This window comes from Struthio camelus, chromosome W (assembly GCF_040807025.1).
Source record: "Struthio camelus isolate bStrCam1 chromosome W, bStrCam1.hap1, whole genome shotgun sequence".
Classification (NCBI taxonomy): domain Eukaryota; kingdom Metazoa; phylum Chordata; class Aves; order Struthioniformes; family Struthionidae; genus Struthio; species Struthio camelus.
The window spans coordinates 15883984-15904019 of NC_090981.1; the positions used below are offsets into that span (position 1 = coordinate 15883984).

Consider the following 20036-nt stretch of genomic DNA (forward strand, 5'->3'; position numbering starts at 1 on the left):
CACTCCAGTCCTCATCTCCCTCAAGGGCAAGAAGGAGGAGCCAGGAAACTACAGGCCTGTCAGCCTCACCTCCATCCCTGGAAAGGTGATGGAGCAGCTCATCCTGGAGGTCCTCACTAAGCATGTGGAGGACAAGAAGGTGATCAGGAGTAGTCAGCCTGGATTCACCAAAGGGAAATCATGCTTGACCAATCTGATAGCCTTCTAGGATGGGATGACTGGCTGGGTGGATGAGGGCAGAGCAGTGGATGTTGTCTCCCTGGACTTCAGCAAGGCTTTTGACACTGTCTCCCACAGCATCCTCATAGGTAAACTCAGGAAGTGCAGGCTGGATGAGTGGACAGTGAGGTGGATTGAGAACTGGCTGGATGGCAGAGTTCCGAGGGTTGTGGCCAGTGGTGCAGCGTCTAGTTGGAGGCCTGTAGCTAGTGGTGTCCCCCAGGGGTCAGTCCTGGGTCTAGTCTTGTTCAACAGCACGTGCAGTCTTCTGTTTTGAAGTCCTGGTTGCATAGTATTTCAGGGTTAATTTTGTTAAATAAGGAGGCTTGACATCATAGCCTATCCTGCTCAAATATAAAAAAAAAAAAAAACCCTCTCTGTGTGCTTATTATCTTGTGTGAGCTGACTTCTTTAAAGCAACTTCTGATCACGTTTCTGGCCTTCATGTGTCTGGAAATAGTTTCCAGGAAGATTTGCTCCATCATCTTCCCAGGGAAGGATGTGAGGCTGACTGGCCTGTAGATCCCCAGAGTCTCCTTCTTGCCCTTTTTGAAGACAGGGATGACACTCGCTCTCTTCCAGTCCTGAGGAACCGCCTCTGATTGCCGTGTCCTTTCAAAGATAATTGAAAGTTGCCTCGCAATGCCATCAGCCAGCTCCCTCAGCACACATGGGTGCATGCTGTCGGGCCCCTGGACTTGTGTCTGTGCAGTTTAAGTGTTCCCTAACCTCATCTCCCTCTACTGAGGGTAAGTCTTCCTTGCTCCAGCCTTCTCCTCTGGTCGCAGGGGCCTGGGATTCCTGAAGGCCAGTCTTACCAGTAAAGACCGAGGCAAAGGCAGCAACCTCTGCCTTTTCTGTGTCCTTTGTCAGCAAGGCCTTTGCCCTGTTTAGCAGCAGGGCTATGTTTTTCCCTAGCCTTCCTTTTGCTTCTCATTTTCTTGTAGTAGCCTTTCTTGTTGCCCTTCATGTCCCTCAGCAGGTTCAAGTCCAGATGGGCTTTGGCTTTCCTAACCCCGTCCTTGCATGCTCAGACAGTGTCTCTATATTCCTCCTGGGTCACCTGTCCCTGCTTCCACCTCCTGCATGCTTCCTTTTCCTGTTTGAGTTTAGTGAGGAGCTCCTTGTTCATCCATGCAGGTGTCCTGCTGCCTTCGTTTGATTTCCTACTTGTTGGACTGGACCATTCGTGAGCTTGGAAATGCTCGTTGTAAATACTAAAGCTAGCTCATCTGCTGCTGGAAGCAATGGACTCAAAACCTTGTCCTTGGTTAGTAGCCTCCTAGTTTGAGGCATCCCCTCCTTCTACTCGAACCTTGTCACCTGTTTTCTCCCACTGAGGCCTGCTAGCCCTCAGTTTGAATGGAGCATGCTTCACATACGCATCATTCTTGCATGCATGTGCATGTATGGCTGCAGGGCAACACACGCCCAAAACTTAATGACCCCCCCCCCCCCAGTCCAGGGCAAATCCTGCCTCCTGCCTGCCTAAACCCAGTTAGCACTTTGTTGCAAGAGGAAAGGCTCTCCCTCTGCTCTTCCCCCTTCACTGCAGTGACTGTTATGCCTTTGCTCAACCTTGTTCTGCACTGCCAGGCTGGCACACTGCAGCCCCCTCCCTTATACTGTGCACTTCAGCCTCAACTCCTTCCCTCCCCCAGGAATACGCACGAGGGACCAATAGGGAGACACTATCCCACATGCGCAAACATTCCAGTGTACGTCATCCAGATGCTCCAGTCGCTCAGTTTTCTGCCTTCTCTCCTCCTCCTTCCCTGGAGAATCTGAGTTGAAGACTGGGCAGAGATCCTGTCCAAACAGGAAGGGGCGGGAGTTTGGTGTGTGTACAGTGCGCCCGCCAGGCTGGCAAGTATATAAGGCAGGGCTGGCCTAACAAAGGATTAGTATTTTGGAAGTGATTAGTCCGAGTTTGTTAGGTAGAACGTGCAAAAAAGTTAAGGCCGCATTTTTTTCTTCCAATCAATTCCCCCCCAAACATATGCACGCTTGCTCGCGCCTGTTTATCTGCCGAGGCAAAGCTATAGCCCCTTCAAATTACATCTGAGCAGTAGCTATGGTGAAGAGCGTGGGGAATCTGGTGAGTCCTTTCCCACTATGGTGGGGCATGCATCCTCGGGGAGTGGTTGGTGTTCTTGCGGCTGGGGCTTAGTATGGGGCTGCCTGCTTTTTTGCCTGAGGGCACCAATCTCTGTGGGGCTTGCTGCCTTTGAATGGGGAGGGAGGTGACTAGAGTGGAAGATTCCCTTACTGCCATGGCCAGCTGCGCCGCTGGGATGGCACTGCCCGAGTATGCAGGTGGCTCCTTGAAGGAAGGTAGGGAGAGATACAGACCTATTTTCCCCACTACTGGGTGCTTTGTCTTGGGTGCTGGGGCAGGGGGGGTTGCTTGTTCTTTGGTCTCTCCTTTTGAAGGTGGCTATTCTTTTCCTCTTTCGTTCCCAATGAGTTGCTTTTTCTGGCAGCCCCACAGTATGATCGGCTTGGCCTGCCATGCTTCCTGGGCTGTGCAGCAGTCATGCAAACTCTGTGTTCCCACAGTACGATACTCCTTTCTCAGGGGCCATGGGCTTGGAGAGGGGTTGCTCACAAAACAATTAGGTGGGCCTCTTTCCATTGAATAAGGGAAAAGAGGGATGTGGGTGGCAATGGAGAGAAGTCAAACAGAAAATGCCTGAAACACCCTGGAATTGCCTCGGGCATTTCCTGATACTCAGGGATGGGACATGGCATTAGGAGGTGTCTCTTAAGCCTTGATGGACCCTGATCCGTTTGTAACAACACTGTAGAGAAATAGACTTGTGGGTGAGCTGCTATGCACTCAGGTTGCACACAATTTGGCTTCCCGGGCTGCCCAGGGTAGAAAGAGGCCCTGGAGGAAAGATGGGAGGCTGTGAAACAGAGCAGTGTAGAGGCTGGGGAAAGAAGTAAATATGTCACCTAATAGTTGAATTGTCCAATAGATTAAAAGGTTTCAAATGATCAAACCACATGAATTATGCTTAGCTTCATAATTTCCTCTTTTGGAGGGATTAGGCTCCTGTTCTTTCAACCTTCAAGAAATCTCAAGTCTTCCTTCCCTGTATGCGGGCATCAGGACTTCATTGCTTACCCTAATATTTAAGTCTTAAGGTAACTTGTCTGGGCCTGTAGGTAGGGGACCAAGTTGCTTTCTTGATAGAGACAGGAAACCAGGAACGTCAGCTAAGTAGCTAGGAAATTCATGGAAAGCTGCAATCCAGTGGCCTTGACTTGAAAGGAATTACCAAGAGCACATTTTTGTATTGGAATAACTATGTAGATCTAGACCAATTTGAATAGCTGCTGACATAACAAGTATCTCCCTTGTTATGGTGGTGTTTAACTTGTGCTCCTGAAAAGTAAAATGGACCAAAAGATTCATCTCAACTACTGTCAGGGGAAAAAGAATGATGACTTGAGTTGAGTCCTACCGCAATCAAATTCTTCTTTATGGCTCCTTTCCACTACCCCCTTCTACACTGGGGGGGGGGTAGGAGACAGGGACAACTTCTTGACTAAGGATTGAGTGAGACTTTTTAATGTAGAATAGAGCGGAGAGTGGATAAACTTGAAGGCGCTATACCTCCTAAGCCGATTCTAACTAAAAGTGGGGTAGGATTCTACCGTTCTCCCAACTAGGAGCAGAGATTTCAGTACTCAGATACTTCAGATACTTCAGGGGAATGGTATAGTGACACGGTAGTCAGTAAAACACCACTCAAGTCAGGATGCCTCCAGCTGGTGCGTGCAGCCAGGGGAGACAGCATGGGACATGGCTATGGAGGCTCCTCTTGCACCTCTCCTGGGAAGCCTGCATGCTCGATTGGCTCTCTGAAATGCCTGTACACCAAGGCACGCAGCATGGGGAATAAACAGGAAGAGTTAGAGATCTGTGTGCGGTCGCAGGGCCATGATCTCATTGCAGTTACAGAGACATGGTGGGATAGCTCACATGACTGGGATGCTGTCATGGATGGCTATGTGCTTTTTAGGAAAGAGAGGCCAGGATGGCGAGGTGGTGGAGTTGCCCTTTATGTGAGGGAGCAACTAGAATGTATGGAGCTCTGCCTCGGGGTGGATGAAGAGCAAGTTGAGAGCCTATGGGTAAGGATAAAAGGGCAGGCTAACATGGGTGACACTGTTGTGGGGGGTTTACTATAGGCCACCTGATCGGGAAGAGGAAGTCGATGAGGCCTTCTACAGACAGCTGGAAGTAGCCTCACAATCACAGGCCCTGGTTCTCATGGGAGACTTCAACCACCCTGACACCTGCTGGGAAGAGAGCACAGCTAGGCACAAACAGTCAAAGAGGTTCCTGCAGAGCACTGAGGATAATTTCTTGACTCAGGTGGTGGAGATGCCAACAAGGAGAGGTGCAATGCTAGACCTTGTACTAACAAACAAAGAAGGTCTAGTTGGAGATGTGAAGGTTGGGGGGGGCAGCCTTTGCTGCAGTGACCATGAGATGGTGGAGTTGAGGATCCTGTGAGGAGGAAGCAGGACAATAAGTAGGATCGCAACCCTGGACTTCAGGAGAGCTAACTTTGGCCTCTTCAGGGACCTGCTTGGAGGAATCTCATGGGGGAGGGCCCTAGAAGGAAGAGGGGTCCAAGAAAGATGGTTAGTATTCAAGGATCACCTCCTCCAGGCTCAAGACAGGTGCATCCCTCTGAGTAAGAAGTCCAGCAAAGTGGGCAGCAGACCTGCATGGATGAGCAAGGGACTCCTGGCAAAACTCCAACAGAAGAAGGAAGTCTACAGAATGTGGAAAAGGGGACAGGCCACTTAGGAGGAATACAGGGACATTGTCAGAGTGTGCAGGGATGCGACAAGGAAGGCCAAGGCCCATTTGGAATTAAATCTGGCAAGAGATGTCCAGGACAACAAGAAGGGGTTCTTCAAATACATCAGTAGCAAAAGGAAGACTAGGGAAAAATGTGGGCCCACTGCTGAATGGGGTGGGGGCCCTGGTAACAAAGGATACAGAGAAGGCAGAATTAATGAATGCTGCCTTTGCTTCAGTCTTCACTGCTAAGGCCAGCCCTGGGGAATTCCAGACCCTGGGGACAAGAGAGGAAGGCTGGAGAAAGGAAGACTGTCTTGCATACATACATGGAAGAGAAACATTTATCCTCTTGAAAAAAAGAATAGGAAAATGCAAAGGGCAATGGCCCCTCATCTCCTAAGTGGGATCTATCACCCACCAAGTGGCGTACAACATCATGCCAGTGGCCACAATGTTTTCAGAAATTTGGAGCACTGTATTAAACTCAAGTAAGCAAGCAGTAGTTTAAAAAGAAATGAGCAGGTTCTTTTTAATGCAAGGCCCACACGACATCTAGCAAAGTACCAGTTTGGTCAGCTCTGGAATATTGTGAGGAGACTTTTCAGGTCTCCAAAGTATCATTAAGAAAAAAATAGTGCAGCAATGAGCGCGAGGGTGGTAAATTCAATTTTTTTCTTGGCCCTTAGGAGGAAGTGCTTGGCTAACTAACATTCTGTAAAGAGACCTTGGTGAGGGGACACCAACCTTGGCTGAAACTCTTGTTCTCATTTTTTCCCCCATCTCCTCCTCTCATTGTTTTCCCAGGCACTACTAGCGATGCTATGCCAAATATTGCAAAGAGATCATTGCTGGGTAATTATATTGCCAGTATATGATCCTGGGACAGAAGACATGTTTACTTTGTGACTTATGCTGGCATAACACCAAGCACATCTATGTAATTTCTAAATATTTATTGCACTTTTAAAAGGATGGTTATAAAAGCAAAATCTTCCAGAAAAGCCTGGAAGGAAAGGGAAAGTACAATTAAAGGATACTGCTTTTTTGCAGAGTCAGAGCCAGATGGAACTGGCTTGTAAGGCACCGGCAAATAATCTGGCCTTCATATGATAAAATCTGATGTGGCTGTAGCTATAGTTAGTATCTCTAGCAGCTTCCTCATTTCTGCAGCTGTATGTACCATTGTTTAATGCTGGACATGCCTAACCATCCATGACGAGGCTGTAGTAACATTTTTTTCCCCATAATAGTCCCTTTGCTGCATTACACATTTGAATGGTCATATGATACGCTAGTGTTTGTGGGAGACAGACATTTGCCTTGAATATGCTTATGGAAACTGGAAGGGGCCATGATGAGTTAACTGAAGTTGCTGGATCCAGCTCCCCTCTCTTTCTCATTTATGGTAATTTTCTGCTGTTGTCATCTGACTGGCTTCAGAGGAGTAGGCCCTGATTCACAATGGAGGAAGCAGGGCGAGAAATGGGCCTGGCACTTGTAAAGAGTATGGTTCCTATTGTAAAGGTCCAGTAAGTTACTCTTCCTCACGTGCCTATGGGAAATTGGGGTATAAGTGATTGCTGTGGGCCCAGACTCCAAGGGTTGTGGAGAGAGTTAGCTCTCCATTATGAATGAGAGTTAGCTCTCCATTATGAATGCTTTGTAATACCAATAATGGTGTATCAGCAGTACTGAGGTGACAACGGACTCCCATGGTTCTGACTGCAGAGCTTCACCCTGATGTAGAGTTTCATTACAAGGTGGTGCTTCATTCAGCCAAGAACATTAGTTGGCTCAATAAGCAGAAAAGATGATTCAGAGAAAAAGCTCTAGCAAGGAGTCATGAATCCAGAGCCCAATAAGTTTACTTGCCCACCTTCTTTAATGGCAGAGAAAGAACTCTAGCTGGAAAGCTAGTTGTTGGGATTGGTCGTGCCATACAGAGATGCCTGAGCTGGGTTCCAGGAGCATCACATCTGGATTATGGGCCCCCCCATCTCAGGGTCACTGATGCAGATGGAGGCAATGATTTAAGACTTATCCAACTGGTCCTTCTCCCAGATATTACTGCTACCACTGCAAAGATAGCTGAGTAGAATGCATCTCAGCACTACTGCTGGACGTTTAGACCATTACCACAAACCTACCTTTATTGGTGGCTTACAGAAAGATGTCAATCTGTGAACTGTGGCAGCTGGAGAACCAGCCTGCATGCCTTCCTACCCACCCTGCTGCATTGCCAGGAACCTCTATCCAAGAAAAAGGGCAGCTGCTTCAACATGTTTTGCCAGATCTCATCTGTCAGAGCCCTCCCATACCCTGATATCGGGCTATACAGTTTCCAGTACCTGATTAGGCTGACTGGAGTGTCTCGCTACACTGCGGCACTGTAGCATATAGATGTTTCATAGGGTGACCACTATATGAAATTAAATTCTGGTTTTCCTATGCAGTTACAATTCTGCAATGTTTTCTGTTTGAATGCATGCTAAAAACTTATTTTTCTTCTGTCCTCCTGTCCCCTCAAGGGTTTGATCCTGAGCCCACTGAAGTTAACAATAGACCTACTATTGGGCTGAGGAGCGCCGTGCAAAGCTGTTTGCCACTTTTGGTGAATATCATCTTTATTTGATAGATGATGGAAATGAAAGCAAGCAGAATTAATAATAATAGGAAAGCAAGGCATGTTTTCTGGTTTGTTTGCATTTTTTTTCCAGTCAGAGGATCCACACGCCTCTAATTTTTATTCTGTATTGTCATGATATCACCAAATATACAGTCCTCTAAGACTCAACTGCAATTCATATAAATTATTTTAGACTTTATTTTAGGCTAAACTGGGTTCTGCAGATTAACATTGAGGCAGAAGGTAGGTAGCAAAAACGAAAGTAAAGCCAGTGGAAGCTATTAAGCCCCAGTAATGCTTGTTCTTGCTGGTATAAGAAGCTGGCACAGTGCTAGCTCACAATTTCTCCATTGTGTTACCACTGCAAAGAAAGAGGTTGCTCTTACCATGGGCTTTTGGAGGGGGGGGATGAAAGAGCAGCACTGGGAACAGAGAATTGGGGCGAAGGCCTAGAAAGTTGGGCCTAGTGTTCCTCATGACACTGAGGGGATGAGTGGTGCAGTGACACCTCTCTCCTGCAGAAGATGCTCATGCCCATATGCCTTCACTCCTCTCTCAGCAGCAGCCAGCCTGGCTTTCTAGGGCTCTGGCATGGCAAAGTAAACACGCCCATGGCAAATTTGCTCTCCTCCCCCTACATGCACCTCTCAACAGCCTGTACCTCTATACAGCTACATACATTGCCTGTGCCCAGGACCAGCCCTAGCTAGGGAGGAGGAACACAAATGGACATGACAATGTACAGGCATGCTGATTTGGCACAGTCCCAGAGCAGATTTTGTAGGAAGAGCCAAGTGACTGTTAGGTCTGTCTCCATCTCCCAGGGAACTAAGGGGAAGAGAGAGAGAAAGTGAGAGCCAACAGCTTGTCAACAGCTTGCCCTGCGGTGACTCTTGCCTCCAGTACACCCTCTGCCAGGGCACTCAGCAGAGTAAATAGCATCTGCTTGTATTTGTAGGAGAAAACCTGACCCAGAGAGGATGTGTGTGGGAGAGAACAGAGAGCAACAACAAAGCTCCTGGGGAGGGTGTAGGAAAAAAAAAATCAGATTAGGAAGGGCTAGATAAAGCAGAATAGGGACCCACAATAACACACAAAAAGTTACACCAGTTCCCCAAAAGCAGGGCGAGGAGAGGAAAGGGGATGGCACAGCAAGAACAGTGAAGACAACTGAGAGGTTGTACCAACATCATTGTTTTAATGCTGCAACAAGCGACCCACTTAATAAACTCTCGACATACATCCCAATTTATTTCCCATTTAATAGATTACCCATATAAATCTCATGGAGTGGGCTTCAAGAAACAAGAAAAGTATTGTCAGCTTTTCAGTGTCCATAAGGAAGGCACCAGGAAAGATGATGCTGGCATGGTTGGAGTGGGAAGCTGGGTGCAAGTCAACCTTTCTTTGCCTTTTTTTTTTTTTTGATGAAGACATAATCTTCTATCCAGGCCCTCCAGTAGGTTTTGACTTCTGCTCAGTCATATCCCAGACCATCTTTCACAGAGCAATAACTCAGTTGCTAAAGCTTGCAGCAATACCAAGTGCATGATGCACTTGCATTTATACTTGCAAGGAATCTGACTTTGCCAGTGCAAGGTATGCCTTGCATACATACATGGAAGAGAAACATTTATCCTCTTGAAAAAAAGAATAGGAAAATGCAAAGGGCAATGGCCCCTCATCTCCTAAGTGGGATCTATCACCCACCAAGTGGCGTACAACAAAGGGAAGATCCTTCTGAAACACAGGAAGAGGCACCAAGAATGAAATAAATGCAAATAAAAAAAAGTTCCATTAAAGAGTCCCATTGTTTTAGAAAGTTGAAAGGAATTAAATTTTATATGGAATATTTCTGTTCCTGGAAGAATCTTTCCAAGAGGGGAACTCTAAAGTTGCTTGCTATATCATTAGCCCTGTTTATTTTTTTCAGTATTTATAACTGAGCAAACATAGCTTATATAAGTGAATGCTTCTGAACTGTAGAAGGCCCATGACCCATGAAGCAGGGATTCTGTCTGCCCTAACTTGTCCTTTTGGTGGTGGCACAAAAACAAAACAAAACAAAATAGTTTTTTATATCTGATTTTTCCTATCCACTGATTCCTGCCTGCTTTTTAGCTTTCCAAAAATCAGTACCCCCTCCTACATAATATGGCCCCAGATGAAACTACTTAAGAGGCAGCACCAGCGCATCTTATTCCAGCAATGCAAGCTTTAATGTCACATCAGTGAAGCAGCACTGACCTGAGGAGAAGGGAAATCATACAAGTCTGGGTAGGGATGGTGTCTATGAAATACTTCCTTCTCATCATTACACAGCATTTTTTTCCAAAGTCACTGAGAGCCAAGAATAATGCAAGGTTTGCCCTCAGCATGCATGCTGCTGTAACTAATGCTGCACAGAAGGGTGCTTCACCATTTGATCAAAGGTTATTATCAAGGGAACAACTCCGCCACCTACTACCCTGCCTACCCTTCCCCTTTGCAACACACTGGGGCCCACTGTAATTCCAAGGAAACACAGTGATAATAACAGTCCAGTAATATTCTCCCCTCTGGCTTTATTATTAAAATCATTTTGCACTGTCAGAAATAAAGCCAAAGCAACCAACCAAACATGCATTTCTCTCAACATCTGCTTGTCTTTATTACAAAGACAGGTGTCAGCTCCAGCAAGGCTGTCCTATCACTTTACCCTTCTTTGCCCCACCTAGGGGGTTCTCTAACTATTCTTTCCAGAGCACAAGTCAGCAATGACTATCTCCCATCACCACCTGGGCCCTGCATCTCCCAATGGATCAGAGATGTCAGCATGCATGCAGATAGGCACAGGGGCATGCGCAGCATAAGCATCATTCTTGCATGCATGCAGATTGGGGGAAGCCAATGCCACTCCAGTCCTCATCTCCCTCAAGGGCAAGAAGGAGGAGCCAGGAAACTACAGGCCTGTCAGCCTCACCTCCATCCCTGGAAAGGTGATGGAGCAGCTCATCCTGGAGGTCCTCACTAAGCATGTGGAGGACAAGAAGGTGATCAGGAGTAGTCAGCCTGGATTCACCAAAGGGAAATCATGCTTGACCAATCTGATAGCCTTCTAGGATGGGATGACTGGCTGGGTGGATGAGGGCAGAGCAGTGGATGTTGTCTCCCTGGACTTCAGCAAGGCTTTTGACACTGTCTCCCACAGCATCCTCATAGGTAAACTCAGGAAGTGCAGGCTGGATGAGTGGACAGTGAGGTGGATTGAGAACTGGCTGGATGGCAGAGTTCCGAGGGTTGTGGCCAGTGGTGCAGCGTCTAGTTGGAGGCCTGTAGCTAGTGGTGTCCCCCAGGGGTCAGTCCTGGGTCTAGTCTTGTTCAACAGCACGTGCAGTCTTCTGTTTTGAAGTCCTGGTTGCATAGTATTTCAGGGTTAATTTTGTTAAATAAGGAGGCTTGACATCATAGCCTATCCTGCTCAAATATAAAAAAAAAAAAAAACCCTCTCTGTGTGCTTATTATCTTGTGTGAGCTGACTTCTTTAAAGCAACTTCTGATCACGTTTCTGGCCTTCATGTGTCTGGAAATAGTTTCCAGGAAGATTTGCTCCATCATCTTCCCAGGGAAGGATGTGAGGCTGACTGGCCTGTAGATCCCCAGAGTCTCCTTCTTGCCCTTTTTGAAGACAGGGATGACACTCGCTCTCTTCCAGTCCTGAGGAACCGCCTCTGATTGCCGTGTCCTTTCAAAGATAATTGAAAGTTGCCTCGCAATGCCATCAGCCAGCTCCCTCAGCACACATGGGTGCATGCTGTCGGGCCCCTGGACTTGTGTCTGTGCAGTTTAAGTGTTCCCTAACCTCATCTCCCTCTACTGAGGGTAAGTCTTCCTTGCTCCAGCCTTCTCCTCTGGTCGCAGGGGCCTGGGATTCCTGAAGGCCAGTCTTACCAGTAAAGACCGAGGCAAAGGCAGCAACCTCTGCCTTTTCTGTGTCCTTTGTCAGCAAGGCCTTTGCCCTGTTTAGCAGCAGGGCTATGTTTTTCCCTAGCCTTCCTTTTGCTTCTCATTTTCTTGTAGTAGCCTTTCTTGTTGCCCTTCATGTCCCTCAGCAGGTTCAAGTCCAGATGGGCTTTGGCTTTCCTAACCCCGTCCTTGCATGCTCAGACAGTGTCTCTATATTCCTCCTGGGTCACCTGTCCCTGCTTCCACCTCCTGCATGCTTCCTTTTCCTGTTTGAGTTTAGTGAGGAGCTCCTTGTTCATCCATGCAGGTGTCCTGCTGCCTTCGTTTGATTTCCTACTTGTTGGACTGGACCATTCGTGAGCTTGGAAATGCTCGTTGTAAATACTAAAGCTAGCTCATCTGCTGCTGGAAGCAATGGACTCAAAACCTTGTCCTTGGTTAGTAGCCTCCTAGTTTGAGGCATCCCCTCCTTCTACTCGAACCTTGTCACCTGTTTTCTCCCACTGAGGCCTGCTAGCCCTCAGTTTGAATGGAGCATGCTTCACTTTGCCCAAGGATAATACAACCAAGATGAGCTCTGGCACATCCTTAACTAAACGTGCAGTTCGGTGGTCAAAGAATACTGGCCACAGCTTTCCCCCAAAGCTTTCCCAGACCCTACCCAAAGAGAAGGCTGGCAATATAGCTATTTGATATCCCCTAGCAGTTTGACCAAGCAGCCTTTTTTGGGGGGGAAGCTTCCCCTTTACTGCGGAAGATATTCTGTTTTTCATGTGAAGGCTTCTCCTCTTATACTTGTCACAGAAAAGTGGGACTCAACAATTGGAAAGGCTAAAGGGATTCTTGTGCTACTGCTGTCTTCCTTCCTCCAGGAACACTAAGCTCTTTGTGGAAGGCACCATTGCGTCGCCCCACTCTGCGATCTCTCACTCACATGAGGCCCTGAAAGCTTTAAAACCCTACCACATCTGACTTCAGTCTCATCCCAGTAGTGTTAGCTGATAACCTATAATGAGGCATCGCCTGTAACAGCTACTTAATAGCAGCCAAGAATCAGGTCTACAGTTGGTGTGTTCTTTGTGTGTGTCTGACAACCTGTAGGTACTGTTTCCTCCCATTCTCTTCCTTGTACTGAGATGTGTAGGTGGCATGAAGTGCATGAGTGTTATGATTGTGCAATTGCAGAAAGGGCTAGGTAAGAAGATGATGCCTCTCAATTGGCAGGGTGCAGGAAGTAGGAGATAGTAAAAGGAGCTGGTGATATTAGAATGCAGAGGCTTTACTGGAAATCACGATTTGGTGGGGGAATAGCTAGTTTTTATTATGGAACTTGTGGTGTTTAGGCGTTCCAGGGAATTAGCGTGGATTGCTGCCCATTGGGGATGGGGTACTTTGGAGGCCGGAGTGCAAGAATGTGCAGTATGTCAATATAGGGGAATGGAGGGGGGGAGACAGAGGAGCCCTTAATGTTTCCCTACTTTAAGAACTGTTGATGTAAGATCAGTGACTGACACCTTTGATATCAGCGTAAATTGAGATCAGTAATTAAGATGAGAGAGTGGACCTGCATATCAGGTTGCACTTCTGAGGATAGCTCGTGTGAAAACTTAGCCACAGGGAAGGTGTACTGCAGTGTGCATCTAGCGTTATGGCAAATTATAAAGGCTGTCATGTAGCAGCCTTAAGGTTAGAGCTGGCATTGGCAGGGGAGCATCTGCTTATGTATTAAATGTACTTGTGAAAGACTTGACCATTTGCACTCTGGGCTTTTCACTTGTATGATATTCTCTGGGGGGGGGGGGTAATTTGTGATTGAGCATTGTCATTTCATTCCTAACTGAATAGCCAACCAGAAGATGCTGGCTGATGCCAACACACTGATGTAAGCACGTCAATTGTGAGTAGCTTTTGTGCTGACAGAAATTTCCCAGTTACAATAAAAGTATTTAAAGAGCTATCAAAGCAGTGTATGAAGGCTGATGGCAAGCTAGCTTTGGGATTACTCTAATGTACTTGGGAAGGAGGAAAAGCAAATGGTATGCTTAATCTGTTTGATTTTTTTTTTCTAGTCAGAATTTGAGGCAGAACTGAAATCTGCTGGTGAAAAGCTTGTAGTAGTTGATTTTTCTGCCACTTGGTGTGGACCATGCAAAACAATCAAGCCCTTTTTTCACGTAAGTAGCCTTTCTAAATCTGTTCTGTCAGCTGAGTAACTTAAAGCAAGTCCAAGAAGTTTTGTGCTGCTTGACAATGGGCGGGAGACATTTTTGCCTAGTGTGATCACGATTGTATTTCCAGGGGGAGGAAAAAAAAAAAAATCACTGAAGTACCCACTTAATGATTGCTGGGAAAAATCAACTGAATTTTGATTCAGTTTAAAGCTCAACTTCATTAACTGTTGCCCTAATGCCAGCCCTGCATCAAAGGTCTCCAGGGCTTCTGTCTCAAGAACTGGGGATAATTAAAACATTCCTTTTTAAGTTCAGTTGTATTCTTAGTTGGAACACTATCTCTTGCTAAAACATGAGACTGCACTGTAGCATTCTGTTGTATTTTGAATGTGGACAATCTTTAGTTTGTACTAGTGCCTTGTGATAGTCAAGCCTTTTCCCTTGGGGAGGAAGGTGTTAGAATAAGCTTAGATTTGTCTAAGGATTAAGTTGCAAAATGCTCAAATATTGGGGACAAAAGATTTGATTGCTGTGCTGGTTAGGAAAATAGCTACTTTAATGTAATAAGGCAAGACTCATCATGGGGGGGAGTCTCCGATATTATACTTCCCATGTGCATGTGTTTTAAAACAAGGCTATTCTGAAGTGCTAATGTAATTATACCGTTTTTTTCTCTTCCCTCCCCTTGTAGAGTTTGTGTGAGAAGTTTGGTGAAGTAGTGTTCATTGAAATTGATGTGGATGATGCTCAGGTATGGTCCTGGAATGCTGCCTGGTGATGGCAGCTGTAAGGGTAAGGCGGAGGTAACGCCTGGTCTCCCAGCAGGGACAGATACACAAACACAAGGCACACTAGGGTCGCTACTGAGTGTTCATTATCTCTGCGTCTAAGCGAGGGTTCCCCAATGATTTCCCGATCGAGGCAATAATGGAGCGGAAGAGTCCATGGCACCGCTGAGTGCCGGTCCATGGCGAAGAACGCCGGCGGGGGGGGGCACGGGCACTATATGAGGTTTTCATGGACTACACACACACGCAGTAAGCATATTGAGCTCATCGCTACTTCCGAGCCAAAGCCCAGGTGTAGCGCCACACTGGCACGGGCTCAGCCACGTGACTATGGCTCAGCATGCCCTTTTCCCACGGAACGGTCTGGCTAGCTTCCATCGCCTATCTCCTCGACATTCCCCATACACTCCACCCTTGCCATGGAAAGCTAGTTACAGGCCACCCCAATCTTCAGAAGGGCACGGGGTATGAGGGCAAGGGAGTTTACAAAGCAATGGAATCAAAACATAGCATAAAATAAAGCAAAAGATAAACAAGAGTCCTCCTTGTATGAGGTGACCCAGCCGTCCCCTTTAGGGAGCCAAACCAATTAGCCAGCCAGGCATCTCCGTCGTGCTGCCGGATATGTTGGATAATATCTTGTAAGTGGCTGATATCAATCTCAATAGACACTGATTCATCAGTGATGTTAAAACAGTACATCTGATGGCAAATAGTGGGGCTATGCTTATAGCCCTGAGGAAGGACTTGAAACTTATATTGCTTATTCTTTCGTGTAAATGCAATTTGATCCTGTGATTGCGGGGATATAGAGATGGCGAACAATGCATTCACTAAGTCAATGACAGCTTTCCATTCCTGCAGATGTTTCCCTACTCCTTCTAGCAGAGTTACCATGTCAGGTATTACAGCTGCTAATGGTGGAGCAATTTTATTTCGCTCCCTATAACCCACAGTCACAGGCCATGAACCATCAGGCTTCCAAACAGGCCAGATAGGACTATTGAAAGTTGACAGGGCAGGGTGTATTGTTTGAGTCTTCAATAAAGCGTCTAGAGTTTCCTGAATCTCCTTTTCCCCACCAGGAATCCTATAGTGCTTCACTTGCACCACAGTGGGGGGAACTGGTAAATCCACTGGGTCCCATTTTGGCTACCCTCTAATCAAAGTAATGTATCACAACTGTGGTAACACAGGATTTTTTTTTTCCCAAAGGAGAACAATCCTATCAGGGGCTGAATAGTTCTGCCCAGTAACACGTCGATCCCCAAGATGTACTCTTGAATCGGTGCTAATAAAACAGGGGGAGAAAATGGGATTTTTTTGGCCAATTGCTAACATAACTACAGCCCATACTGCTGGGGTGGCCAATCCTCCCACTCCCCCGACATATAGGGGTAGTGGCCTTCCCCAGAGCTACTGCGCTATGTAATACGGTACATAGTCCGGCTTCCATCGCCTGTCTCCTCGACATTCTTCCAAATTGCCCCATACAACAGCTAATGAGCCACAGAAGTAGCAATGAAGCACTTAAGTAGCTGCACGGTCACACTTTTACATTGAGAGGCTTAGGGATAGCTTGTTTCTTTGAGGAACAGAGATGGGGCTTAGTGTCTCTACTGGAAAAGCAGTAAGTTTTTAGGACACCTGAACAGAATGTCAGCAGCAAACTACATTGGGGTGTTTGCAGGTCCTACCTCATGCATATCACAGGGGTCAACTTAAGAGCATTAGTTCAGAAGGTCTGAGGCCTTGAGCTGTTGTGCTGTTGTCTTCCCTAAAACTACTGAATCACATAACTGCCTGGTGGTCTCAGTCTGGTCCTTCTACTGCACTTCAGATGTTAATTCTGGCCCCATTTTTCCCCTTTCACGTCCCAAATTAAGTGTGGGAAAAAGTCTGCTTTGTATCAATTGCTGCAAGATAGTGTGGCTACTCAGACAACCTCAGTTTGAAATAAGAGCTGCTGTGGGACGTTCCAGAATACTTTTTTATTAAAAAAAAAGAAAGAGCAGGGGCAGGCAGCCTTCCCCTACAACACAACTTGGTTAGCTAATGCCTCTAAAAAATTGATGCTTTGTTCCTCCAGCCCTTGCCAAAGCTTCTGAGCCACTGTTCCTAGTACAATTGAAATGTAACTAGCAAGAACCTACCTATTGTAGTTTAACCAAGCTTGCAAGCTTGCAGAAGCAATACTTGGGGTTGAAGAGAAATTTACTCCTGGTCAGACTGGTGGAGACGGTCAAGGGCTTGCTGGCCTTTTTTGTTCCGATATGGGGGTGCTGTCCACTTTCTAGGATTACTCGGGTCCTGAACGATTCCATTGCCTGCTTCAATCAGGTGATATGTTTTGCTCATAGCTTTTTGGTCTTGGCTGGCTACTGCAGTCTGAAGCATAGTGGAAGAGTATGGCACAGAGCCAGAGCTAATTGAACATCTCGTGCATGGCTGCCCCTAACTGTAGCAGGTTGAATTGTGAATGTAGGCCATTATTCCCAGGCCTGTGTTCTTGAGCTGTACTTGAAGTACTTTTGCGTCCAAGCTTCAGTAATCACCAAGCTGTTAATCTGTGCTTGCTTATAAATGGAGGCGTTCTGATGCATAAGGCGCTGTCAGATTATAGACCTGATGAGCAGGTGTGTTTGCTGTCAGATGAATTAGATGCTGAAGGGAGGATCTTGTAGGCTTGTTACAGGGAGATGCAATGTTGTGCTGCTTTTGTGGAAGTCATGGACTGATAGAGGTGCTGTTTTACCTGTTTATTAGTAATAATGGCTTCGTTGGGGCATTGTCTAAGCTGAAGAGATCCAGTGGGTTCTAATTTTAACAACCTTCAAACCTGGTCAACTGAAGACTGTCCTCTGTCTCTTCTAGGATGTTGCTATGCACTGTGATGTCAAGTGTATGCCAACATTCCAGTTCTACAAGAATGGAAAGAAGGTAAGGTCTATCTCTTTTTTTGCACTCCTGCTATACAGCAGGCAAGAAGAGGCTGAAAACCTGAGGCGTCTCAGACTATGCAGCCTGTTTTCTCTTGCTAGCATGCCTGGGCACAAATGGCTTTAGAGCATTCAAGAACAAGTCCATCTTGGTCCCTGAAGAAATGCTATACTATAGCATGGGTCAGTAGCTCACCAATAAAGCAAACGCTTAAGTCAGAGCTAACAAACGGAGCTAGTGTTATAGAGTTGTTTATATATAGTGTTATATCTTATGGGCAAAGCTTCATGTAGAGTTAACAATAGGGTTAGGAGTCTATGTTGAGCCTGCTTTTGTTTGCTTAGCACCCTGCTCTAGTTGCTCTTGGCTACTGTTTGGCTGCTGGATGCAAATTTTGTTAGTGCTGAGACTTGACGCTATGTCTAGAGAATCCCACCCACATGCAAGCCTCTAACATGGCTGAATATACAGACAAGGCCATAGTAACTGATTGAGTGCTCTTAAATGGGTAGTGCAACTTGATGTGAGGTGGTGGTCCTCTGTGTCAAGGTATTAAGTAGAGACCTCCTGTCTGTTCCACCCGAAAGTACATGAGATGAAATGCAGGGCCTATTTTGACACGTTAGTGGGTTGGCTGCATGGAGCACTTGTGACTTAGTATCTGCATGGAATAGACTGGCTTCTGAACTAAATGTGTCGTCTTGGTTGTGTTAAAAGCCCCCAAGGTGGTATGAGCCTTGAAACATGCTTTGAAGTTGGCGGGGTGGGGGTGGAGGGGTTGTGGTCTGTGTAAGTATCACAATGGCAAATGATAGGATTTTTTTTTTTTTCCCCCCTAAATGTGGGCATCGGGTGTTGGGTAGACTGCAGCCTGAATCAATATGGAGTTGAATACTGGATGAGAGTAACAATGTAGCTTTGTTACTCTCCTCAGGATAACCTTCATCTAGATGAACCAAAGGTAATGAGGTTTGCAGAAATGGTCTAACTGGGATGTGACAGTAGATAAAAGCTATGCTTGTTCATTGTGTAACTGTTTTATTTTGGGTGACCGCTACAGATTTTTGTTTTCCCTCTTCCTTTTGAACGCATGACTATCAAGAAGTAGATTTAATGACCTGTAGCATAGTCTTCTCTCTCCTTCCTGCCTCCCCCCCGCCTCCCCACACACACCTTGAGGTAGTAGAAGACAGAGCCAGACTTTTCTCAGAGGTGCGCAGCAAAAGGATGGAAGGCAATAGTTGTAAAGTTGCAACAAGGGAAAGGGCATAAAATTTTTACTAAGGGGTTAAGCACTGGAACAGGTTGCCCAGAGGCTGTCACATCTTCATCCTTTGAGTCTTTGAAAACTCAGCTGGACAAGGTCCTGAGCAATCTAAACTTTGTTGTTAGTCCTGCTTTTGGGGGGGGGGGGGGGGGGGAGGAACTAGAGGCCTCCAGAGGTTCCTTTCAGCCTGCATTTTTGAGTCTGTTATACCACTGGTGCTAGACTGAGTGCTCTTCCTCATATATAGACAGCTCCATCTGGCTGTCTGAGTTGAGCATAGGCTATTGTCCAGCTTGAGTTGAATGGGCGCTGGATGGTCCCTTTAAACCTCTGACAACTTGGGGGTGAACTGCATTAGTGGTGGCAGAGGAGAATACCTAAATGACTGTATGGATACTGTGGAATTAGATATTGTGAAATATTTTGTGCAGCACTTCCTAAAGAACAAACTATCTTTACAGGTGCAAGAATTTTCTGGGGCCAACAGAGAGAAGCTGGAAGAGACCATTGAAAGTCTAGTCTAGTCTCGTCTCCAGCTGTGGAGCCGTTTGGAGCATGACTGCTATGCTTAGGCTAAATCAGTCCAACTCTTCTACTTAAATCTAAGCAAGCTTGCTAGAACATGTCATGGAAATTGTCCTCTTGGTCTACGTAAATGAGTACAATAAAATGTGACTTCGTCACTTTTGGATATTATTTGGTTTTGGTGTGTGACTGGAGATGAAGTCCTCAATGTCAGTGCCTGGCAGTGAATGTTGGGTGGATTGCCTACTTCTGTGCTAAAGCTTTCTAGGTACAACAGTTCCTGTCAAATGCAACCTCATTTGTCACTAGGCTATTGCTGGGAGGGAGCGTGCTGGACAAGGAGAGCAGTGACAGCCGCTTTAGTCTGTCATCACCTTACCCAGGGGCAGTGGCCATCTCTCATCTGGAAGCCAGGTTGTTGCTCTGCAGATACAGTAGGTAAGTTTGAGAAATGTAGGAAAGGAGGTGGTTGCCAACAGGGATGGGTTTATTTCGTCTTACCTCCAAACAATAGTGAAGGTAAAGCTCATTTTTAGCTGAAAGCTCTCTTAACTTAAAAAGCCTCAAAGCTATTAAGCTTGGTCTGAAGCTTTAGACCCGAGGGTTGGTGCTATCCTTATGCTCAGATGTTTTTTAATACATCCTTGGAAATAAAAGGTAACCAAGCCCTGTCTTGTATGTGATTAACGTGGCAAAAATGACTTTTTGCTATTGTTAGCAGCAAAATATG

At 46.3% G+C, this 20036-nt stretch overlaps 1 protein-coding gene across 1 annotated transcript; it reads left to right on the plus strand.

The window, feature by feature from the left end:
• The first annotated feature begins 1934 nt into the window (after positions 1-1934).
• Positions 1935-19477, plus strand: LOC104139160 (thioredoxin). Its single transcript, XM_068926368.1, has 5 exons — positions 1935-2317; positions 13685-13789; positions 14478-14537; positions 17449-17514; positions 19243-19477. Exons 1-5 carry the CDS (start codon positions 2294-2296, stop codon positions 19303-19305), a joined length of 318 nt encoding a protein of 105 aa, XP_068782469.1. The 5' UTR covers positions 1935-2293; the 3' UTR covers positions 19306-19477.
• Positions 19478-20036: the final 559 nt, after the last annotated feature.

Bases quoted from the DNA above. Each gene is read 5' to 3' on its own strand.
- LOC104139160 (XM_068926368.1), top strand. From the start codon at position 2,294: ATGGTGAAGAGCGTGGGGAATCTG. The intron at 14,538-17,448 runs GTATGGTCCTGG...TGTCTCTTCTAG, and splicing joins TTGATGTGGATGATGCTCAG to GATGTTGCTATGCACTGTGA. The intron at 17,515-19,242 runs GTAAGGTCTATC...CTATCTTTACAG, and splicing joins TCTACAAGAATGGAAAGAAG to GTGCAAGAATTTTCTGGGGC.